The sequence below is a fragment of the Poecilia reticulata genome, linkage group LG10 (assembly GCF_000633615.1).
Source record: "Poecilia reticulata strain Guanapo linkage group LG10, Guppy_female_1.0+MT, whole genome shotgun sequence".
In the NCBI taxonomy this organism is placed as follows: Eukaryota; Metazoa; Chordata; class Actinopteri; order Cyprinodontiformes; family Poeciliidae; genus Poecilia; species Poecilia reticulata.
Genome location: NC_024340.1, coordinates 8089083 through 8115154, shown reverse-complemented (window position 1 = coordinate 8115154; position 26072 = coordinate 8089083). Strand labels below are relative to the sequence as shown.

General features: G+C 40.4%; 1 protein-coding gene across 4 annotated transcripts in view; it reads left to right on the top strand.

The window, feature by feature from the left end:
- The window catches only part of nrg2b (neuregulin 2b), a 69095-nt gene extending 43145 nt beyond the window's left edge, over positions 1–25950 (top strand). Inside the window, exons 5-13 of one of the 4 annotated variants that reach the window (XM_008419827.2) lie at positions 756–814; positions 4787–4810; positions 10813–10915; positions 13075–13204; positions 16287–16414; positions 18149–18364; positions 18952–19038; positions 19505–19688; positions 20333–25950. In XM_008419827.2, coding sequence (XP_008418049.1) covers positions 756–814; positions 4787–4810; positions 10813–10915; positions 13075–13204; positions 16287–16414; positions 18149–18364; positions 18952–19038; positions 19505–19688; positions 20333–20809 — 1408 coding nt within the window. In that variant the 3' untranslated portion in view covers positions 20810–25950. The remainder of the gene's footprint in view (positions 1–755; positions 815–4786; positions 4811–10812; positions 10916–13074; positions 13205–16286; positions 16415–18148; positions 18365–18951; positions 19039–19504; positions 19689–20332) is intronic. The other 3 variants (XM_008419828.2, XM_008419830.2, XM_008419831.2) reach the window with 3 other exon arrangements.
- The last annotated feature ends 122 nt before the right edge of the window (positions 25951–26072 follow it).

The window sequence follows — 26072 nt, the reverse complement described above, 5'->3', positions numbered from 1 at the left end:
TATAAATTGTACAGAGGTATGAAGAAACATACTTTATATAAAACAACACTACACTTCTGTTTGTGACGCAAAAGAAAGCGGTTATAGTTTTATGTGGAGGCAGGCCGGATCCGGCCCGCGGGCCATAGTTTGGGGACCACTGCTTTAAAGCAAAAGAGGGTTTTCATTCATGGAGTGAAACTGCAGCAATTTGGATAAAAGTGCTACTGTTACGAGAATAAAGCTATAATATGAGAATTAGAAGAATAAAGTCGTAACATTCTGACTTTATTCTCGAAATCATACTGATACTCTCTGGACCGACCACAATTTCACGTGTTCAGGTCACCTGTATGACCAGCAGATGTTTTCTTCTGTTTGTTTTGTTTTTAAGTAAACACTTCTAAAATATGTTGCTGCTAGCGAATTACTTGCTAATCAAGCCAGACACTTACCGGATGATTACTGCATCCTTGCGCCGTGCTACACTCTTAAGTTGTGAGAGAGTGTGTGCGTGTGTGTGTTGGTGTTCATCTGTTTGTGTGCGGAGGTGAGAGGCTAACGTTCGCCGCCGTCACGTGAGGCATCACTGTGACGTCGGTAACGCCGCGGTACGCAGCTCCTCTCTCTCTGTAGTTGGTGATTTGTGCCGTTTCTAATCCCTCATCTCTGCTCTCTTTTGTCTCCCCTCCCACTCCCTTCTTTCTTCCTCTTTTTGTCCCCCCCCCCCTCCCATCCCACTCTCCTCCCTTTGTGTCTTGTTTTCGCTCCATCAGGTGTCCCAATGACTATACGGGGGACCGCTGTCAAAACTCCGTCTTGACCAGTTTCTACAGTACGTCCATTTGCTCTTGTCTGTCTCCTTCTCACTGAAATGCTGCATGCCACATCGGAGGGGTTGGATAGTGTGTGTGTGTGTGTGTGTGTGTGTGTGTGTGTGTGTGTGTGTGTGTGTGTGTGTGTGTGTGTGCGTGTGTGTGTACGTGTGTGTGTACTAAACTGCTTCTCTGTTTCCTGTACGTGTGTGAGGGTGTGCTTGTATGAGGTTGTGTCTCCCCCTCCTCCCCCCCACCCTGTTTTTCTCTTTATCCTCAGGTGATCTGCAAAAACACATCTTACCAAGTTTTTTTTTTTCTGTCTAGTTTCTGGTGAAAATATCTTTGTACACTTAAAATAAGATAGAACTACCTTACAAGTGACTTCTCAGCAAAACATAGGAGCTTTTTTAAGTCTTTTTTTAACCTTATTGGTTTTTTTGTTTGTTTTTTTAACCAGGTTTTTTTTATCATTGAGAATAAAAACTTCTTCAAGGGAAAAAAGGTGACAAGAAAAATACTTAATATTGACGATAGTCTTTGTTCCATTAGCAGATTATTTCACTTTTAACAAGGTGTTTGTCTCAGTGAAATAATCAGATTATTTCACATATAAGTAGAACTTTTTCATCAATATTAGGGGATTATTGGCTTACAACAAGCTGTCATGTTTTGCTGTAAAGTTACGTACGTTAGTTTTGTCTCACTTTAAGCAAACTTAGATATTTCCACTGGAAGCTAGACCAAAAATACTTGGTACGATTTTGTGTTTTTGCAGTGAATCTGAAATGTTCTGATTTTCGTATCATTTCTGTTTTCATGCTAGCTTGCATGCCTGACATCGTAGTTATTAAATGTTGAAAACGTGAACTGAAAATGCTATGAAAGGTTATGAGTTTGTAAGCAACAGATTTAGTTTGTGTCTGCTTTTGTAATTCAGACTTACATGAAACAGAGAGCTGACTCTGCAAGGAAGCTTGGAGTTGCTTTTCTTTTTTTTCCTGAAATGTTTTATTGCTCGTCCATGTCGATGGTCCATTGGTGCTGGTTTCGTCCTGCATGCACAATTATTAGGCAAGTCTTTATTTTTCAGTGATCTGTGTTGATCCAAAATGGCAACTCAAATCTCAAACGTGAGTTTTCAAGAAAGTAAAAGTGAAGCTTTTGGCTTTTATTAGGAGAATATCTACACTATTGCTGTGCAGAATTATTACGCAACTAAATGAAAAACAGACATTTTCCCTTCTGGCTTTTTGATTTTTATCGGCCTAAATGAGAATTTTAAAACAAACATCTCAAAACTTTACAATAAACATTTCTGACATAAAAAATACATTTTTCAAAAACATCCCACTGGAATTAGAACTATTTCATCAATATTAAGAACTTACTGATTTAAAACGAGATCTTGTATCTTGCTGAAAAGTTACTTGTAAGTTATGTTTGTCTTATTTCAAGTGTATTAAGATATTTGCACAAAAAAACTAGACAAAAATACTCGGTAAGATCGTATGTTTTTGCAGTGAACTTGACACTCATCACCTGCTAAGATTAGATATTCAAGTTTATCCAGTTTAGAATCAGAAAATATGTTTAAAAATGATGATGTGTTCATACTTGCCCAATAATTGTGCACACTGTAAAACAAAACAAAAAAATGTCTGTCAACGTTTCTGTTCTTCCATCTGGCCTTTCAGGCATTATAATGAGTTTTTACTGCTTTGATGGGAAGTTTAGCTGCAAAAAAAAAATTTTTTTTCATTTTTATTTTTCAAGAGATTTGTATGAATTTGATCCAGGCAAAACCAGAAATCCCCAAATTCAAGTCTTCTGAGAAGTGCAGTACACGTACGTACGTTTCAGAGAAACCTCTTAAGTGTTTAGAAGGCGAGGTCTAATTCTTCCACTGACGTCCAGGCAGGTTGAAACTCTCAAAATGGTCAGAAAAGTGAAGCATCCTGACCTTTGGTTTCCACTGCAGCGTCCATGGATCATCTGTCAGACCGGCTGCTGTTACAGCATGTGGTTTAAATGCTGCTTGATCATTTCTTTAAACTTGTAACGTCTTTGGAAATACTCATTTTGGGCTTATGATTACAGTGACATTAATTTAAACGAGTAGTTTCACATTTTGGGAAATCCCTGGGGGAAAAAAAGTGAGCATTGGCTAACACCTCAGCCAGCTTTAAAGTCCCGTCAGTAAAACTCTGCCTCACGTCCCTCTACATTTAAAGCTGCAGTATGTAACTTTTATGGACAATATGTATTTTTGCATATTTGTTAAAACTGCCATTATGTCCTGACGGATAATGTGATCGAGCTCCTCTGCCTCCTCCTCATAGTCCTGCAGCCATCTTCAGAAAAACACAGCTCGATCACAAACAACCAATCAGAGCCGGGAGGAGGGTCTTAGCGCTGCCAATCACCTTCAACGCGTCCTCTCTGCTGAGCTACGGCTAGTTCCCCAAATCAGAGGCTGCCATGAATGCTAAGGCTAGTTAGCATAGCCACCAATAAACAGTTTTCCTGTAACGGTAAGTTAGCACGTTGAGCAGTGTGTACACGAGAGTGATCGACAGCGCTAAGACCTAAACCAAATCTGACGCAGTGTGAATTGCACACCCCTCATCCAGATATACTTCAAAATAAGCGACTCTCGTAGTTTGTAGACGGGACAGGAACTTAATGAAACCAGCAGGTTCAGAACTTCAGCTGGTTCTGTTTCAGTTTCATTCAGACTCGTTGGGACGACACGTGGATTCCCCCAAAATGTTGTACTGCTCCTTTAAATAACATCAACGCAAATGGGGTGTGCTTTGTTGCTTTTCCTGCGATTGCAGGGACAGCTTTCAGTGAGACGCAGTCAGAGTTGGCAAAACTCACACGAGGAGCTTACACTCTAGTTTGATCCTGAGTTTCTATGTTGTCTTCACGCTGCTGTCCAAGCAACCCCAGGAATGAGACCTGGTGTTTCCAGAAGCTCCATGCCATACCGTCCTGGTCTGCTGTTATGAAAATCCCTCAAACATTCGGAAGAATTCGAAACTGGCTTCACGTCAGAAGATGTCAGAATTAACCGGACGTGTATCTCACACCCAGTCACCACGCCGTGTCTGCATCTTAAAACCTGTCTGTGTGACTTTTCTTTTCTTTTTTTTACTCCGTGTTGGAGAAGATTCACTCTCAGTTCAGGTCCAGCCATTAGAGCGGCTGAGCTCCTCCTCCTTCCCTCCCAGTAACACAGCAAAATTGGGAACTCTGGGATGATTTTCCCTGTAAATTATGCACAGGGTTATAAACAGCTGTAAGCAGCAGTAGCGGGACAAAGAGAGGTATGCTGCAATCTATACGGAGGCACACGACTGCCATTAGTCAAACGAGTCACAGCACTCACCCCCCATTTGCTGTGTCAGCCTCATCAACTGTAGCATTTGTGTTTGTGTGTGTTTTTAACTCACTGCTTTTTTTATCTTTTGTTTTCTTGTTCTTCCTTTCCGTCTGTGTTTTTACTTTTGTTTCTTCATTTGTTTTGTATTTCTGTCCGATGTCGTTCACTCCAGAAATGAGGTCTATTAACTATAGCAGTAAGTGACGTGGCTTCTTGTCTCGCTGTCATTTTTTAATTTGTTTTATTTTATTTTTTCCAGTCTTTCCGTGTGTCTGCATGCCTTCTCCCCGCCTGCTGCTGGTTTCTCTTTCCTCCAGCTTCTGGTTCATTTTCCTCCCTTTCGCTTCTCATTTTCTGTTTGCCCTTTTTCTTTCTTCTTCTTTTATTTCCCCTTCCCCCCGTCACTTCTGGGGGGTCAACCAGCTGCTTTATCTGTCCTTTACTAATACGGTACATACGTCGGTCCAAACGACTGATGTGGAAATTATAATTTTCTTAAATGTATCTGCCTCCAAAGTGGACTTCACAGCTGACCATGTGTCTCTTTCTTTTTTTTTTTGTTTTGTTTTGTTTTTTTTACCACGACAACTTTCTGCGCTGGCAGATCTTTTCAAAAATGGATTTATGGGTATGGAACATTATTATTCATTTTATTGTGCTTTAAATGGCTTGCCAAGTTCCTCTCACAGTCTCACATTACTGTAACCATCTTCTCTCCTGAACCAACAGCTGGGTCTCTCTCTCTCAACCTGTCCCTCTTTTTTTCCTCTGCCCACTAACCTGACTGAAAGAAGAAACCTAACCTCCTTTGCTTCGGTCCATTCTGCCCGTTTTAACCTGACAACTCGGGGAAAGCTGCCGTTTTACAGAAGGAGACTCGTTAATAACAGGAGAACAAAGCGTTCACACCCTTTGGATTTTCTTACATTTTGTCATGCTGCAGCAACAAGCTTCCATATGTTTTTATTTGGACGTAATGTCATAAATCAACACAACATAGAGTGTAATTATGACAGGAAAAATATGCATGCCTTTCATTGTTTAGTTTGCATAACAAAAAAAATCTGTATGTGGCTGAGGCAACAGGGGCATCCCCAAAGAGGGGACGAGGGGGCCACGGCCCCATCTTGAAACATGTTGACCACCACAGAGACTCTTCTCCAGGCCTTAGAAAGGCAAACTGTCATCTTCTTCAACGAAGACGTAAACATAAAATTCAATAAATAAATGTAAAAAAAAACAACAAAAAAAACCTTAACATTTGTATGTATATAATTTTTACTTTTTTGTTTATCGATGCCACACTAAAGATTTTACTGTCCAGGTCTGTCCACCCCTTTGAAAATTTCCTGAGGGCGCCGTTAGCTGAGTTTCTATTGATGTTTAAGTTGTGCAATTTGAAATTGTGAAAATAAATTTTCTCTATGGAAACGTGTACATTTTGGAAAAAAAAATAAACTACTTCTTTTTCAATATAAAGTTTGGCGCTAGGATGAGATGGTTTTCCAGCCATATGGAAATCAGTGTATTTTCATAAAACTGCAATGGAAACCTTTTTTTTTTTCATGTCACATTTGACCTACAGCGTTCACACCCTTTGGACTTTCTTTGAAATTGTTACTACTGGCAAAAACAAAAAGGAAGACAACAGGAAGTGGTAGGAGGATGATCTGGAAACTGAATGTTTTGTGCGTTCCTTTCTACAAAGTAGCTCAAACTTAGTCCAACAAATTGATTGGAGCGTCAACTTTCATGTTTTCACTTTGGAGTTAGGTTCTGACATCTGTCATGTTAACGCGCTGTGATCGAAAACCATTTTATTTGACCTCTGGCTGAAAGATGAGAGACGTTGTTCTCTGCACCAGTCTCAAGTGTTTTACAGTGTCTGAGAGTATGGTACTAAATTAGTGACATGGTTTTCTTTAAGGGAAAAAAAAGCTCAATCTGAAAAGAAGTTTTGACTTTTTCAGTTTCTATTTTGTTTCTCCAGTTTCAAATTTTTTCTATCAAACTTCATGGTCCTAACTTAGCTCCATATGAGAGGCTTGTACAGCTGTGTGATGTGCAGTGCTAGTTTTCCTCCGTTAGCCTGGGTTTTTCCAGGTAATGCTCCTGGAATCAGTCTGGCTTCTCCTCCTCGACGGCTGCTGCTGTGTAGGGACCAAAATCTCTGCAGCAGAGTCCAAAACGGGACAAAAAACTGTGAAATCAGACAAAAACACTAATAACATGAGGTTGTTCCATAGTAGTTACGGCTTTATAGCCACAGATTGCCACTATAAAGTGGATGTGAATTTTAAATGAACTGAATTACTAAAAATTGATTTTCAGAACTTTGAATATTCTTTTATATCCTGACGCTGCTTTAACTTTTCCACAACCTGTTGGCGCGGTCTTATAGATGCTGTTTGTTTTTTGACGCTCTCTAACAAATCACTTTACCCACAGCAGGTTCTGAAAGTTGTTCGTTTCCCTCAGTTTTATTTGGGGATATCAGAGTAAAGGGGGCTGAATGCAAACAAGCAGTTCAAATTTTTGTTTGTAAGATGAATGACATTTCACAATAATGTCACTAGCGCTGGTCTTTCTTGTAAAAACAAACAATGAAGTATGCTGAGATCATAACGTGACAGCATGTGAAAATGTCCGTTGGGTGTGAACATTTTTGCGACGGAGGTGAACGTAACACCCGAATCAAAATTTTTTTACGTTAAAGCTTTCGCCCATAACGGAAAAAAAAAACAATGAAAGTAAGTTTCAGAGTCTGCCTCGTCCTCTGGGTTTTGGCAGTTTTGGCCTCAACAGCCTGCCGTAGGACGCCAAGCTGCGAGTATTTTCTCTGAGCTTTGCCAAAAACAGGCAAACAGCTTGGCGACATAAAGGCCGTCCTTATTATTACGCCCTTGATTGACTCTCTGTCAGAATCGAGAACTCCCCTCTCCTAAGTCACAACTGCTGTTGAGACTTCTGCTTCAGTAAACCCACGAGACACACACACACACACACACACACACACACACAGGGCAACTTGATCAGGCCCTGTTTAGAAACTCTCCTTGTGTCCTCACCTGACCCCACTTCCCTCCTGTTCCAGAGCCTTCATTTATTGAATTTTTTAGTTTTTGCAGAATGTGATGTGATAAAATACACAAAACATGACAGATTTTTGGCCAACAAGTTTTTCTTGAATCGCCAAACGATAGATGATAACTTCCTAAGTTTTCCAACACATAAATGAAATTTTAGCAGCTGTGTTTTAAAAAAACTGCGAGCATTTAGGGACTGTAATCTAACCAGAACTAACACATAAAGGACCTCTATAATCCAGTTAACTGAAAAGAGGACAGAGTGAGGTCACTATCTGCTTCCTGGGAATTAGTTTCTCTCCTGATGCCCTGTCCCCTTCCTTCTCCTCCTCCTCTTCCTTCATCCTGTGTTTTCTTCTTCTCCTCTTCTTTCCTCCTCACTTTGATTTGATCTTTGCTTCCAGTCTCTCCCTCTTCCCCTCATCATCTCCTCTGCTTGTCGCTCTCTCCATCATTGTGTCGTTGAGCTTGCTGTTCAGACACAGAGCGTTATGCCAGAGTAGCAGCTGGACTCGCCTTCAACGTCGTCACAAACTTGTTCCTTCCAAAAAACGCACACAGTGTGCATTACATGTACTGACTAAATAAATAAATAAATAAATAAAGAAGCCTTAATATGAATCCAGCTCTTATATTCGCAGCATGTTTTGACGTAGTTGTTTTAACAAACTCACCAATGACTCGATTGGAAAATATGGGAGTCCAGAAGGGCCGCAATTCAATGAGACTGCTTAAAGGGGTGGTATTATGTAAACCTTTTGAGCATAACAACATGTTATGATGTTTATTTCCTCATCAAAAACAGACATGGAGTGTTGCCTTGATTCTTTCATTTAATCTCCATAGCAACCATTCAGCTGTGCAAAACTACTGGGTGGATCTAGCTCCTTCAGACTAGCCAGCAGCAATTAGCAAACACCTGGTGGAACTGCACATCAGCTGAGCTCATTATAGGAGCTACTTCTTAGTTAAATACTGGTAAAACGTTGTTAAAGGGCTAATAGAGGAGCGATGTTGTGATGACTTCCCAAAGGCGGAGTTTCAGAAAAAGCAGGAGCTTCTTAAGGAAACAGAGGCCCAATTTCAAGGCGTTAAATTATGAAGTAAAATTTCTTTTTAGTAATGTTTGATATATATATCATTTTAATAACCATTGAAGTAAACATAGTTACTTGATTGTGCTATAAAACGGCACCATATGTCTGGAAATACATAATACTACCCCTTTTAAAGGTAGAATGGATCAGTTTAAATATAAAGCAAAGGCATACATGATTAATTAATGTATATATTTAAATTTAAATGTCTTTATTTACACAAAGCATTTGCAGTTATTGTCTACGTTTTATTTCACTGTATTGTTAATTTAAAGGCTCAGATTGAGTGGGCGGAGCTAACAGGACTAGAACGTTTATCTTAACAAATTAGGATGCCAAGCGATGCCTCAAAATATACACCCAAACCTTCCTGTTGAACAACCGCAACAAACACAACAATTGGGTGGTCACAACGTCGCCATAACACCGAGACTTTAAGGCTTAAAAAAGCCTTAAAATAAAGGCTTATTTATTTTAAATCAAAAAACAGATCCGTCTGTTTTTTGGCACAGACAGATCTGTGCCAAAAAAACAGCCAATATTTAAAACGAGTAAATCAGTTTGCACAGCCAAAAGAATGTATTAATGTTATCATTTTTGTGTTGTTTTTTTTACTTTTTGCATACAGTATGTGTGCATAAAATTAGCACAAAAATAATATATATATATATTTATATATTTAATTTTTTTCTCTACAAACTTTGCATAAAAGCTAAAATATGTATATTTATATGCTAATGTGGAGAGAGATCAAGATGAGATCCTGCAACATGGGGCAACCAAGACTAAACTCCAGAATGAGCTGCTTTTGCAGACAATATTTGACAAGTTTTTTTTTTTTTTTTTTGTTTTTTGAGGAGCACAAGCCACATGCTCACCACAAGAGCATTTTTCTTACAAATGTGGCAAAATGTAAGTAAAAATAAACAGGCCAAGAAGCACTATCTGTCCAAAACACAAGTTTCTAAGTGACTCATATCTTCCTAGAGCCACAATGGACACAAGCAGGCCCGTCATAATAACAAAACTACAGATAAATTGTCATAGAAATTATTTCAGTAAACGATAATAAATGGTCTCAAAATGTAATTTTGAGACCATTTTTAACAACATAATTATGCAAGTTTGCCCTCTCAAAGTCTAAAACTTTAATTTTGTACAGAACACGTCACGCTGGAACTGGAGAATATTTTATATAACCAAAATAAATAAAACGCTATAAAACGGAAATAAAAGCCACACCTAATCAAAACTGTAACTAAAATGGACTATGAAGCCTCTGTGAACAAAATTGCCCTTCAGGAAATGTTAATCCTCGTGGAAATTTGTGGAGCTCATTTTAGTTTATCGTGTAATTAACTGATTAATTATGCAGATCTCATAGGACTGTGATGGTGAGGAAGAGTTAAAACCAAAAATATCCCGTCTTTTTTAAGACTTAGTTAACATTAAAACAGCAACAACCCACATATGGTGTTCATTTATTATTTCATTAGGAAATTATCATATTTTTTCCACACCGTTGCCTTTTTAGTGAGCATAATAATAACCAAAACATATTCTGCTCCTACAGCATCATGAACGTTAACACTGCAAAAACACAATATTACCAAGTATTTTTGGTCTAATTTCTAGTGCAAATATCATTGTACACTTCAAATAAGACAAAAATAACTTTTCATCTTTATAAAGGAGCTTGTTTTAAGTCAATAATTCCTTTGGTGATGAATTCCACTGGTAGATTATGTCACTCATAACATGAGAAAAATGTTATATGTGAAATAATCTACCAGTGGAACTAGAACTTATTCGTCAATGTTAAAGGATTTACTGACTTAAAATGAGTGCACGTATCTTGCTGAAAAGTTACTTGTAAGTTAGTTTTATCATATTTCAAAGTGTGTCAAGATGTCTGCACAAAGAAACAAAAGCAAAAATCCTTGGTAATATTTAGCATTTTCTCAATGAAATTCATCTGCGGTGAATTAAGAGTCCAGACTCCGGCTGCTGTGGCGTTAACAAACTGTCAGTCTTTTTCCTCCAAATTTGTATCATTTTTAATTTAATTTTTTTTACCTGGATGATTTGTGTTCTTTTCATCCCATCCGTCCAGGCATGTAGTCAGACACCCGTCCCACATCATGTGTGTCGCCACATCCCCCGCGGTCATGTGCAGGTGTCAGAGAGTCTGTCAGGACGCCCGCCGGCGTCGTGTAGCCCAGACGTCGGGAGTCACTGTGTGTGTTGTGGAAGCTGGTTATCGCAGCAGGCACCGTCAGGTGTCAGACATGTGATATGAACCAGCACAAGTTGTTCAGACAGCTCAGGGGGGATGTGATGTAGAGAGGAATAACAGTGAGAAAACCTGCTTCTGTCATTACCACAAATGGAGTAGCGCTCATTCGCTATGTGTGTGTGTGTGTATGTGTGTGTGCTTTCATCCACAGAGGCAGAGGAGGTCTACCAGAGGCGGGTGCTGACGATCACAGGCATCTGCGTGGCCTTGTTAGTGGTCGGCATCGTGTGCGTGGTGGCCTACTGCAAAACCAAGTATGTCTTTGAAGGAGGGATAAGCGCTCTCTCTCCTTACATGAGAAGGACTTTGTAAGCCCTCCTGTTACCCTGTATGAGGAAGCAGCGGTGATCAGCTGCTGCTTCTGTTCCTGATGCGGCGGGAGAGAAAGGAGAAACATGACCACACTGCAAGAAACACTAAATATCACCAAGTGTGACTGATTCCTGTGTAAATATCTGAGTTCACCTGAAAGAAGACAAAACTAAATTGTAAGTGACTTTTCAGCAAGATATGGGAGCTTGTTTTAAGATAATTCCTTTATATTGATGAAAAAGTTCTAGTTCCGCTGGTAGATTATAATCTGTAAATGAAACAAGAACTTTTTCATTAATCTTGTGGAATTATTGACTTAAAGCTTCTGTATCTCTATGAAAAGCTACTTATAAGTTTTTTTTCTCATTTCAAGTGTGATAAGATAGACATTGAAACTACACTGTAAAAAAAATAGTTTAATTTACGGCAGCTGGTGTTGCCAGGATTTTACCGTATAAATACGGATTTTACATTATTGATATAGTAAAATTCAGGGATTTTCAGAATTTTGTCATATAAATAAATAAATAACCACAGCTGCCAGTTTTATATCGGAAATTAGAGACTTTTTTTGGATAAATTTATTTGGTAAGATTTTCTGTTTTTGCAGTGTAATGGAGAACTATTGTATTCCAGTTATAGTCAAACTTAGGCACAAGGTTTTTTTAATAAACTAAATAATCAAGAATAAATTAAATGGATTTTGTCCAAGTGCCTTATTTAAAGAAAGGTTTACAGTTTACAAAATTTTTTTCGAATTGATTGTTTTCTCCTTTTTCTTTTGTCCGGAACAAAACATTTTGTGGCTGAGCAAAATTAACATCACTTTTTTAATTCACAAACACTTTGGCTTTATTTAGCCAAGCATGATGGATAAGTGCGTCTCCGTCTGTATTTGAGTAAAAGGCGAAGAATCTTTGTGATCCTGTTTACTCGTAACTTAAAGATAAAGCAAAAAGTATGGTTAATGAAAAAAATACTTTGTGCTGTACCTATCCATTTACAAAATTAATGAAGTGTAAAAAAAGCAAAGATCAAGATCAAGATCAAGCCGACACCGTTTTTCCTACCTCCTCCGTATTTTTTCCAATATTACGAAGACGGATGATGGCCATTGTAGATACAATAAAAAGTACATTTCTACCAAAAAAAATCCCTGAAATTTTAAGGTTATTCTCAGAAATATTCAAGAAAAAAACAAGGAAATGGCTGAGCTCCCACAGTTTAAAATATGCTAGAAAAAAATCAGAAATTTTGACATTAATCTCAGAAAAATTTTAGAACAAACAAGGAAATGTCTGAGTTTGAAAACTTAAAAAAAAAAAAAAAAAGCTAGAAAAAGCTCAGAAATTTTCTAGAAAAAGCTTTGAAACTTTTGAGTTTGAAAAATTTTTAATGTTCAACTTTTGGGAAATTTTGTGAGCTTCCAAGTTTTTACTAGAAATGCTCTGAAATCAATCTGAAGAATTCTGCGGTGGGTTTTTGGCCAGAAATTTACTTCTACATTTTTGTTTCCATCTACAACAGTAGCTTAGAAACCAAGTTCTCATCACCTGTAGGTAAGATACTGACTTCTTAAACCACTCAGCAAAGCCCCACTTACGAACTTTCTCCAGAACTTGGAAAGTTATTCGTAAAAGTTTCTAAACTGTACGGATTATCATAGTTTTTTTAGATAAAGCTACTTCTTCTGCCGTTCCTACTTGCTGTTCAGTTTGCTGATGAGGGATTCTGGGCGCATCCTTCAGTCAGTTATAAGCTGCAAACACCCGAGTACACTTAAAAGAAGACAAAGTTATAAGCATCATTCTTCAGTAAATCCTAGCAGGTCTTTTCTGTGCGCAGCATTAGCTAATAATGACGTTTGCAGCATTTTACAGTAACGTGCAGCAAAAATACAAAAACATGTTTCATTTTCAGATGAAAACAATACTCTAGCGTGACAGCTTTGCTCAGAAAAAACTGATTATTCCCTTGCAAGACGTGACAGAAAAAACAGAGCAATAAAAACGATTCTTGAAAACAGAGCAGGACGTCGGGTTGGAGGGGGGAATAAAGAGTTTAATGCTTTCTGTCATGTTTACACATTATTTTTCTCCAGGAAGCAGAGGAATCAGATGCAGCGTCACCTACATCAAAACCAGAATCAGTTCGTGGAGCAGCCAAACCGCGTGCTGGCTAATGGTCCCAACCACCCTGGGCCCGGTCCGGAGGAGATCCCCATGCTGGATGTGAGTCCACACAGCGGGAAGTACAAAAAAAAGTTAAAAAAAATACGCATCAGGTCGCCACAAGCTAGGCACAGGAAACAAAAGACAGGAAGAAAAATCACCCAGCGGAAAATCTCAAAACTAATTAGGTTATCTGGCAACAGGTCAAGTAGCATGATGGAGTGTTGGGAGCGTCGAAGAGAGGAAGAGTCTGTCAGGTGGGGGCGAGATGAAGAGGAAATAGCCACTCTGGAAGATTTCATGGGCAAATAGTTTCATAATTACAGAATAACGTCTCTCGGCGTGTGATTTAGCGGCGGCAGGGGGATTTTTGTCATTTGCGGCAGAAAGACGCCGTGGGAACGTTGGAGGACGAAGAGTGTGAGTGGAAACGAACGTACAATGCTGGAGGGCAAAAAGACTACTCTTTAACATGTGATGCTTAGCCGCGCCGCAGAATCATTCCGTTATCTCAATCAAACTTAGACATGTAGATATTATTGATTTCGTGCTGTGCTTAACAGCAAAGGGAGAAACCATTAAAGTACAACTCAAAACCACGTCTTTCTCGCTCTCTGTGTGAGCACAGCTACTGTATGGCTAACTCGCTCATAGACATAATATAAGGATAGACGCCTCATGGACCGCTCTCGCCTATTGTCGCTGACAAGATTTAGGGCGGCCATCTTGGAGCTGTCCACCACTCCACTCAGCGTTATGTGTTTAGCAGCACAATGACGTATCAGCGCATTTAATCGATCATAGCACGCTTTTTTGTTACTGGAAATCATATTCAAACATCTATCAAAGCTACATTTATAAACAATTGTATTTTTAAGTATGTTTTTAATAGATAGTTCAGCATATTTAAATATGCTTAGTGGCTATAACAATAGAATAGGAATGGAATATTCTGATATTGATGTATGATGAGCATATTACAAAGCAYACAGCCGTTCATAATTTATTTAATAAATTATTTAGTAATCTCAGTACATATTTATATAACTATACAAACACAATTAAACAATGATTAATAATGGCACAAATAAATAATGATTAATACTGAATAATATATATTGGATACATGTTCATATATATGTATGTATGTATGTACATACATACATATATATAGATATATATGTTTTTCAGCCGACGAGTTCTAGCTTCAGAGAGATTCAGCAGCTGAGATTGAGTCCAAAATCCGATGTGAGATTCATCCGTGCTACAGTGAATCTGTCTCTCTTTATAGATATCTCCCTCTTCATCCTCACATCGTGTCTTTATGAAACTTTCAAAACCAAAACGGAAGATTTGGGATGTATCTTACTAGTGAAAGAATTACATATAAATAATAGTCTTTACCACCTGTGTAAACTTTGCTGGTGAATGTTATAACACATAATATAAGTTTTATAATGTATGTTACATTGTTTCATTTCTAATGTAGGCTCTCGTGTCAGATAATCTAAGTCAATGTTAGAGAATAATACATTTTATTAGATTTACGGAATCTCAGTTAGCCTTCATAGCGGGGCTGAACCCGTATTACACCAAGCACTGTAGCTAATATTAGCTGGTACCTCGCCAGTGGACATAAATACAGTAAAGTAATATACCAATCACAATATATACACAATAATATGTCCATCTTTCTTGTGAAATGTTGTCTGTGAAGCCCTCACATCAATAATCCATAGATCTGAACAACAATATCCCTCAGTGCTGAGGCATCTTCTGCTGTTTTGATTGAGCAAAGTAGGAGGGACTACCGCTCCAAGATGGCCGCCGTATTTCCTGCGCCAGAGCAGCCAATGCGGGGTCTACTCTTATATTATGTCTATGAACTCTCTGTTACTGTCTCTTACTCTGCAGTTGTGGAGTCACAATGTCTGGTTTCATGAGCGCCCCCAGCGATGAGGCACGAGAACTCCCTGCCTCGTCTCGAATCTGTTCTCTGCCGTTTATGATCGCTCCTTAGCACACAAAACACGTTACACACACAGCCGGTGACAATAAAAACACAGTACATTAAATACATAAGCTAAATTATAGAAAATCAGTTCATACATTAAATGTTTTTAACCGTTTTATTGGCGACGTACAGACAGGATTAGCATGCTCTCATAGAATGGCAACCGGTGCACTTAGCGAGAGGCTCAGCTCGCTGCTGCCTGGCCGGCTTCGCTTCCAAGCATTTGAATGGGAAAATGCGAAAATTCAGCGATTTTGAAGAAACAAATAATCAGATTTGGTAAAATTAAATGAAAAAATAGGTACTTTATAGTACAAACCACAGGGTGAAAATATCTTTATAAATGATATTATTTTTCCATGATGACAGGTGAGGCTCTGCCTCATCTGCCTCCCCTGACCGCACGTCACTGATATATATATATATATATATATATATATATGCTCTTTGGTCTAGAGATTTTCAGTTTTTTTCCCACCAAACATGAATGTAGCGTCACGTTAAAAATAGCCGTTATTTTATCTCTTGTTTTGAGCTTTTACAGGGTGTCCAATCTTCAGCAAAGGCCTACAGCAACCGCTTAAATAAGAGCAGATATATCATTGTGTTTAATTAAATTTTACTGCCCTTTAATTATAATTTTGGTGTCTATAAGAAATACCCCAGGAAATTCATGAATACTAAAGCAAGGACAAAGGAGGCAAACTGCGCAGTGAGCCTCGACTGCCTGCTTAGCCGCCACTGCTGATGGAGTCTGTTTCACTTTGGGACTTAAAATTTAACACAACAATTAAACTTCTTTTAGCCCTCAGTGCAGCTCTGCCTCCAAGAAGGTGTTTGTGTTAATAAAACTCTGATCCGCTGACAACACGGGGGGAAATTTAGTGCCACGTGCTTGATAGATGTTAAGGAGAGAGCAGAACACCTATCGCTCTCCTGGAGACTAACGGCCATGAGTCAGCAGAGACGGAGGCCGATAAAACGCTGAAGCATCTCCTTGTAATGGCTGTCAGATTTACATTTGTGTAATTTGCGTGTGTTAATCGTCCGCCCCGCTTCGCCGTGTGAGTTTAGAAGACGGGGAGGCAGGAAATGCAGTGAATCATGTTTTTATGTTTGATTTTGCAGTACATCCCAAAGAGTGTCCCGACGACAGAGTGTGTGATCAGCCATGGAGCTGAGGGTGCTGGCAACTATGCAGGCAGTCGAATGTCAACCCGCTCCCATCACTCCACCACTGCCTCACATGCTTCCAGGTAGGCCAAACACACACACGCACACACACCACACACACGCACGCACACACACACTCGCGCATGTTAGAATCCGGACACAATAAACGGCCAAGCAGCCAAGTGTGTTGGTAAAGGCACCAGCACTGATGCAGCAAAATCAACAAATCCAATAAAAGTTTTGTACTTTAAAAATAAACTGTGGCGTATTAAAAGTTTTTATTGTTTTTGGAGCAAGATCAGTGCCAAAATGATGAAAATAACTTTTTATCTTGAACTCTGTAAAAAAAAGTTTTCTATTTCATAGTCATGTGGCACTTTTCAATCTGTGAAAATGTAATTCCGTGTAGTATTTTTGTATTAAACTTTTTATATATTGAGGCCTAACTTTAATATTGTACTGTGTAAGTTTTTTTTTTGCCAAAAGTGATTTTTTTTCCTTTGGTCTATATATCATTTTTTGGCAAAAACTGAAACAGGCCAAGATTTTAGGATGGTGGCGATATATACGGTAAATATTTTTCAAACAGCTTTCAATTTTATGTTTTTTCCCTCTATATGCTCTTTTACACTTTCAAAATGTATTTCTTTGTAGGTTTAATGTTTCTGTTTTTCCAGAAAGTAGCATGTCTGCAAACTGACTGTGGCTTGTAAGCCTGGCAGTTAGCTTGTAGAGCTAACAGCGCTATGAGCTAATGTTGTCTGTTGTGGCAGTATTTTACACAGTAACAACTTTTCATCATCGCTGGTAGCTAAACCTAACCAGCAGACAAAGACTTGTCACTCTTGTCTCGTCACAAGAGGAAGACAAAGGTGTCTTGTCGTAGTCTGCTAGCTCACAAGCTACAAACACCACAGAACTGTTAGCTTGTTAGCATGTCAGCATGTCTTTATTTTGATGTAGCTCAACTACAGTTTACAGCTGTACTTTTCCTAAAAAACACGTTTCGGTATTAAATGTAGTTTGATGCTCTAATCTTTAAATGTTGTATTTTCATGAAAATTACGATTAATTAACAGCAATAAAGGCTTCCAAGAATTACTACAAATATTTAACATGAGAAATACCTTCCATTCATCCATTGTCTTTATCTTGTTGTGGCTGATATCAATATTTTTTGGGTGAGAGACTGGATCCACCAGGACAACGTTTCATTAATGCTCTAACCTACTGAATATGACAATATATTTATTTTATTAGCTTCACTGCCTCTAACTTTATTTATTTTTTAATTTATTCATTATTTTCATTTCAGAGTTCTAGATCAGAAGTTAGCTTTCAATTTTAGCTCTCCTTTCTGTCACTTTTTAACCATTTATTTTCAAGTTAGCAAATATCAGGAGGATCAAACATGGAGAAGCAGCATTCAGCTTCTATGCACCACAAATCTGGAACAAACATCCAGAAAACTGGAAAACAGGCGAAACACCGAGTTCCTTTAAATCTACCGGTACTCTAAAAACCCAAAAGTTTAGAGTTTAAACAAAACACCGACCAACGTTTCGATACCAACAGTGCCGTAACGACGGCACTCAGCAAAATGTACCATTTCAATTGTTGATGACTTTGTTTTTTGTGTTTTTTATGATGTGAAGCCCTTTGAACTGCCTTGTTGACATGTGCTACGCACATAAACTTGACTGATTGATTTAATAGTTATGGTCCTAACCTGTCTCCGTAGTTTTTATGCTTTCAACTTACACAGCTCCACGTTGCTAATGCTGCTTTAACCTTTCACACCCGATGCTAACCTGCAGACACGAGGAGCAGACGTGGAGCATGGAGCGGACAGAGAGCGTGAACTCAGACTGCCAGTCGGGTGGGCTCTCCAGCTCCGTGGGAACCAGTAAGTGCAGCAGCCCGGCATGCATGGCGAGGCGGGCCGCCAACTACGGTTGCACAGACGTGTCGGGAATGGGGATGCAGTACGGGGACTCTTACGACTCTCTAAGAGACTCGCCTCACAGTGACAGGTAAAGAAAAGCCTCTTTTGGGACAACGGGTTCAGAATACTAAATCATTAAGCATCTGTCATCTTTAAACCGCATTGACAACAAGTGTAACAAGCGTAAGCAAGAGCTGACATTGACACGATTTTGTTATCAAACATATATGCAATAACGATTTTTTAATATCAGAGGTTTGTTGGCGATCTCGGCTGATTTAACATGTGAACTTGAATCATTTGACTACATGTTTTTCTGAATGACCAGGTAGAAGGGAATCACTGAGACAATGGATGCATTCACACCAGCCGTCTTTAGTTCGCTTTAACATAACTCTGGTTTGTCAGAAAGTCCAGATCAAACTCTGGTCCACTTAAATACCTCGTTCTCGGTTCAGTTGAGATTAATTTTGGCGCGGTGTGAATGCTGAACAGACCAGCGACCGCTCCAAAAGCAGGAAGCGGACTATAGCGCTGGGCATTGTGGGTAAATACAACCAAAACAAAAGTGCTAGGGATAGCGCTAGCAGGAGAAACGACTCGTGGTTGCTTACCAAAGACAAAAACAAAATCCCACAAAATTTGACGCCAAAATTGTGTTTCCATTTTGTGCAGAAGGAAGCTGAGCTCAGCGTCTTCTTCAGAAGTTTTTGTGTCATTTCCTTCAGTGGTTCTTGCTGCAGCGCCACCACAGGCAAGGAGGTGAACACATTTTTCAGGTGGCTGGTATCGTTTGACACAGTGCAGTGTGAAAGCGAAACTAAGCAGCTGAACATGTAACAAATGTTGCACCTTTGCCTCCCCATTGGAACTGAGTCCACCGCACTATCAGGTGTGAAAACACCCAGTGTCTGACGTCTCAGAGATGTTTCCATCCAGCTTTCTCTTTTCTTGTTCTCAAACAACTTTAGTAGAAACACACAAGGTAAAAGTTAACCAGCTCGCATTTGAATTTATAGCTACACAAATGTAGCGATAACTGAAGGATAAAACTAATTCATCACAGTCATGGGGAAATGTCTGCATTGTGATTGGTACTTTAAACACTCGCTCAGCAGGCATGTGAGATCAAATATCTTAAAATATCTTAATTTGAGAGTCAAATTCATGTTTTCTGCTGCTTCAGTTACTGCTCTGTTTGCTTTTCATCTTTATTTTCTCCGTCCAGATACGTGTCGGCGCTGACCACGCCGGCGCGGCTGTCTCCTGTGGAGTTCCACTACCCCCCTCTGCCACCCCAGGTGCCCACCTTCCAGATCACCTCGCCCAACACAAGCCAAGCCCTCTCCCTGCCCCCTGCTGCCGCGGCTTACCACAGAGACGACGACCAACCGCTGCTAAGATGCCCCGAAGTACGTAGGCAGACATGACACACGCTTACCGATGTCATTAGGCGGTAGCAGGGAAACAAGACGAGGAACGAGAGACCTCTTAAAGTACATTACTGTGAAGTGGAAGACAAGGATGTAGACAAGGAAAATTGTTTACAATAAAATCTGAAAACTGTGGTTTTGACTTCTGTGTCCGACTGATAGAAACGACCACCAGGTCATGTCTGCATGTGTGTGCGGTTAGCAACAGTCACTGCCCTGTTGCCCGACTCAGCAACTTTGTCGCTAGCAACTTTGCAGACCAAAAAATTGGTATGAGCCAAAATCATTAATCTTTTTAAAGATCGTGATTGGCTAGAATAGTGCTTTTCAAAGTGATGGGCCGCCAGGTGGAGTTTTCTATCACGACAGGCTCATGTAGATGTGCAAAAGACTAAGAGCTGTGAAAAAAATTGGAATACTGTGAAAATATGTGTTGTGATTAATATTTTTGTCACTCACTTCATTATACTGCAAAATACATTGAAGTTTCTGCACCCACTTAATATTTCAAGGATTTCCAGATGTCCAATATTTATCGAATATTTTATCGATTAACTGCTTCTGAAGTTTCGTTCTCAGCAAACATCAGATTTCTCTGACCCGTTCCCCTTGTTTCGCACCAGGACGGAAGTTTATACAGGCAGCCCAGACGACCCCGGCGGCCCTACCTGACAGAGAGCACAGGAAGTCTACCGTCCAGCCCCTACCACCTCCCGGACGATGAAGCTTACGAGACGACGCAAGAGTACGCCTCCTCCCGGGAACCCATCCGGAGCCGGCGCCGGCCGCGGCGCAACCGCCTCAACGGACACACGTCCCAGCGCTCGGCGGGCTTTCGGGACTACAGCTCGCAGAGCTTCAGTCAGTCGGAGGAGGAGGAGGAAGAGGACGAGGACGAGGACGCTCACGGGGAGAGCACGCCTTTCCTCAGTATGCAGAACATGAACATGGACCAGCCGCTGACCGGCTCGGGGTACCGCTCGTCGTCCGGCGCGGACACACGGACTCACCGGGGGCTGAGTCGGCCGAGCGCGCGCAGCAACGGGCAGAGCCGCAGCTCCCAGTCACAGCGCTCCAAAGCCGACAACATGCCCCTTTAAGACCGGACTTCCCCCGACACCCACCCGTAACACCCCCGTCCCGTCTCGTCCCGCCACGACCCCCGCCACCTCACACACCTCCTCTCCTCCTTCCTTCACAGAACCAGTGGACTAGAGACCTGCACCTAGGAGAAATATTTTTATTTTGTATAACAGACAGATATTCTAAACAAATGAAATATTTATTTTCATTTCAGCAAAAATTGTCTACTAGCTAACAGCAAAGACTTTTTTTATAATGGGGGGATATTTATATGTAAAGTTTTTTGATTTACAGCATTATGAGAGATGAAAAAAGGAGAATTACGTGCCAATTTTTTCACAAGTTAGATAAATAGAATAATATTGTGGTGCCTTTTGCTGTATGCTGAAGTCGGAGGTCCCGTTGAGTTTTTGTAGCTTTTCTTATAAAGACTCCTCATTTTTATAGAGACCAACCCTCTTCCTTCCTATTGCTTTGGTTTGGGTTTGATTTTGTTATTTTTTTTATTATTATTATGTTTTGCTCTGATTTGGGATCTTCCTCTTTTTGAACTGTGATCTGATTACGTCATCATGCAATATCGATTCTTTCTGTGTACAAGGTGTCTGTTTACATGAGTTCGCCCCGCGCGGCGGTCCAGCCGGATGTGTAGGGTGGATTCCTCTGACGAACACTCATCTGTCATTAGCCGCGTCCGTGTCTGCAGCCCGTCACTCATCTTCTCGTAGTTTCTGTCGGAAAGAAGGGCGGTCAGGTGTCGTATGTAGAGGGACGGCGACCTCAGATATCCGTGTAGATGTTCAGGGTGCTGTCATTACATTAGTATGAGTGTGTGTGAGATTTTCATAAAGCCTAGTTTGCGGTCCCTCACCTGACGCGTCCGCCGGTCGCCACGCTGCCAGAAGCTCCACTGCACTGTAAGCACCTCCCTCGCGCGAGCCAGGGAGCCGCCCGACCCGAACTGAACCCGACCAGTCCAGTTGTAATATCCAGCCTGACTCTGGCCTCCTGTGGACTGCCTGGCCCCCCGCCCGTTTCCTATGCCAGCAGCTTAGAGCCGCACTGTGTCTCAGGACTTTCCCCATCGCATCACAGCCGAACGACTCGCAGCAGACAGAGCCTCCCCCGGCCCCCTCCACCGTCCCCGTCATCCCAGTCTCAGATCAGTCCACGAGGCCAGACCCATACCACCGCCCACCCACACTCTCTCACTTCCGTCGAGTTAACAGAAGAAAAAAAACAACAACTCATAGCCACGAGTTTAGGGCGCTGAAGTTGGGAACGGGATTCACAGATTTTTTTCAATTTTATTTTATTTTTTTATTATTATTAATATTCAAAAAGTTGTATGTATGTAAGTATGTAAGTGAGCACGTGTAGATATTTAGTCCAAAAATGTTGGAGGTGAAGTTGGAGAACGCCGTTGTGCTGAGGGCACATCCGGGGCCTTGCTAGGAATTCTGCCTCACGCCGCCCCCACACCGAGAGGACGACGTCATCCCGGCTAACAAGTGCAGCTCAGAAAATTACGATGTCATCAAAATGGTTCGGTCACTAATTCAATTCAAAAAGTGGAACTCACATATTACACACAAAAGGACGCATTTCAAGCATTTAGTAGCCTGGTCATTGCCTTCTTGTGCTTCTCCGCTCCATTAAAATCTTCTCGCTTCAGACAGTTCTCCCGTTTACAAGGATTGGCTCCGGTAGAATTTTTACCGGGGCCAATCAGCGAAAAGAAAGTGAAGCTGTGAACGATGACGTTGATTTTCCTGCGTGGTTTCAGAATTGTAGTCTGCCTGTTTTTTACTTTAGCGACTGGGTAACATTTAAAATGTCATCAGAGTCCATGGCTGAGCTGAATTATGGTGCTTGTAGCTTACAGCTAGCCTGGTAAGAATAAGCACCTTGTTCTGTGTTATTTGCTTCATACAGAACTGTGCTGTGAAGCAAGATCATAATTGAGCGGAAATGTGCAGGAAGGTCATGGCTAGGCTAGCTTACAGCTAATGAGGGCCCAAAATTTTGGTTTACAAAATTAGAATATCACAGAGAACAATTTGAAAAGATTTAAAATGTAAACATGCCCAGCTCCCTGTTTGCTGTGAAATGTCAAGTTCATGCTAGTCTTTGAATAACCTGTTTTGATCCTGCTCTGAATGCAGTTTTAATTGGGATTAAGGGTGTGGAGTTCACAGAGCAGAGCAAGCTACTTTTGCCTTGACATTACCATATCTTTATGCTATTATTTTTTCCCATATTTGTGGATCAATTACAGATCTAGAGGTTATTCCTCTAAGTAATTAGTGGCCCAGTTGAAGGTATGGCAAGCTTCCAGTTTCCAGGAGTTTGTCGTCTTTCCATAACAGTTGCACGTTGTTTATACATGGTGTATAAAAGCATTCAGCATCCATTTTTGCTAATCCAAAGTGATCAAATTGTCTATCTCACATGCAAAGTGATGCAGGAGCTTTGGCATCATGTAGTCATATGCCAATAAATCGAATGTGCAACAGGAGTACTATGTTATGGCCTTCACAGTGAACGTCTGACTCGACAGTTGTCCAGCAATGACCATCAATAAAAATACAAAAGGTGCTGTGCATTTTGCATTTCACTTTAAAGTCAGTGTCCCAGAGTTTGAGCAGAGAGGTTCAGAATCCACTCTGCTTAAGGTCCAGAGTGACGTTTCTGCTGATGTGAGTCCGCTGTGCTTTATCAATTCCAGTCAGTACAGAATGTCTTCCATTCTTATTCATTTTCCTGCAGGACTTATGCTACACTGTAGAAAGGGCTTACAGGGGCAATAGCCCAGGGCCCCCAATTTTATAGGGGGAGGGGTGCCCCCCAAAAATCTTGGGTGCCCCAAGATTGTTTTTAATTTTTTATTTATTATTCTTTTTACTGAATACATGTTTTGCAAACACTCTACCTTATGTAGAACACGTAGGCCTAAATCATGTGAGTTTTATTAATATAAATATTCAAGTATTTGAACATTATTAAGTAATAACAGATTTGTTTGGGAACAACATGGAGTTGTTAGCTAGAGGACGTATTAAACCTACGATGCATCAGTTCATACCTGCTGGTGTTTAGGAGTACCTATTGAATATTTCCTTATCGGATAGGGTACCAAAACTGTCTCCAGCCCGGGGGCCCACATCCTTGTAAATCCGGCTCTGGGCAGGACTTGACAACCCAACACACTTCCAGTAGTACCAACACCTCTGCTTTAGCACCATGGTACGCCTGCACCAGGCTTCCATTAGGCCTGATTGTTCTCATTTCACACCGCATTGCTGCAAAAGAAGTCCAGCTCAGCTACTGAACGCATTCACTTTGTGGTAGAAAGACGACCTTTTTAGAATATGGCATTTCTGAATTATTTTCATTGGTCTTATGACATATTCAAACTTTCCAAGGACCCTGAAATCTGGTTTTTCATTAGTTATCAAAATCAACAGTAACAAAATGCTTGAACTGCATCACTCTAGCTTCGTTTCTGCTAGAAATGTGTGCAAAATTTTGTCGATATTTCTGCTAATGTTGGAAAAAAAAACCCACAATTTTGTAATTGCTCTTTCCATTAAATAAGAAATGCAATTAAAGCAACATGTGAATAGGCTTGTTCACATGAGTCGTTAAAAACATGCCACTACTTCCTGTTTTCTTCTTAGTGTTTTGCGCCAGTAGTAACATCCAGTTGTCGATCACATGACTGGTGTGGCGCGATTAGTGTTCCCATTGTAGTTTTTCAAAAATAAACCAATTTCAATGCAAAACGTCTTATCAAAAAATCAAGAGTTTTTTTTTTTTTTTTTAAATGCCGTGTTTCCATTGAGCAAATTTATTTTCAAAATGTGAATTTGCGCAATTATTGGTCAAAGGAATCACAGCTTCTGACGGACCATACGAGTTTCATTTTTGAATTCATTTGAATGACGTTTAAATTTACTGAGATGCACCTGATGTTTTTGTCTTTTCTTTTCCAAACTTTCACGTGTTTTCGTCACGGTAGTGGGCGGCACAGCTTGGACGTGAATTAAGAGGCGACAAAGCACACTTGTGTGGCGGTGTGTGTGATAATCCAGGTTAACACGTCCTCAGTTGTGATTCCGACATTTTGATCGCCTGAGCTTCTTTTGCTTCGTCATGGCGCCTGACGGGGGTTGTTGTTGTTGTTGCTGGGGGGTTTTTCCCACCATCTCCCGCCATCATGTCTTCCTCTCACCTTGGGACCTCACTCTTAGGACCTTCCGAAAGCAACCAGCGGAGGAATTTAAACCCCTCGTCTGGAACACACAGAGCAGCACACTCACATTAGGCCGACCAAAACTCTTCCACCCCTTGGAGACTCTTTGAGGATGAACGTCACTGTGTCCCATCGAACTCGTTCCCCTGTTTAGGTTCTGTTTTCTTTCCTTCCACAGACGATGCATGGATCAGAGATATAGAGTATCTTTTAAAAATAAAAAATAAAATAAAAACCCAAGGTGACAAATCCCGCTCGGAATCCCAGTAGAGGTGAATCATTTGGGTATTTTTCCCTGCCCCCCCCCAAAAAACGTTCCGCCTATAGTTCTATCGTATTGTCACTGTAATCAGTCCGGGATTTTACAACGTGGAAAATCAGCAAGTGAGGATAGTGTGCTTCTAGAGCTAGTCGAAATGTTTAACAACTTCTCTCCCCCGTCCCCACCCTGTTTCTCCTCACCCCACACTTCCCCACCCACCTGTCGCATACACACATAAATGTCACTCATACACACACTGACACACTCAAACTTTAATACACACACACACACACACACGCACACAGAGAGAGAGACACACAGCCCTTCAACGTTTGTTTGTCAAGCAGTTTGTCTTTTTTACCTGCCAATTCCCTCTCCTCTCCCTCACTTCCAGCTCCACCCTTTTCTCCTCCCCCCCCTGCATGTCCTAGTGGTACTGGTAGTTGGGTGCATGGAAAAAGCAGCAAGCAAATTGTTTTTCCACTCAGTAAAAAAAAAGAAAAAAAAAGAAAGAAGAATATTAACAATAAACGAGTAAAAAAAAAATCATAATTTTAAACATCCAGCAATAAATTCCCCTTCTCTTCATGTCCATCATTCTTGGAATATGCTAGGAAATTTTTTGCAAGTTTTATCAAAAACATACTACTTGTAAAAGAAGAAAAATCCAAAACCACCCCTTCATATGGAAAATAAAACTTTATTCCTACAATTTTGAAAACGTCCTGTCATCTTTGCAAAAGTTGCCAAAAAAAAGAAAGAA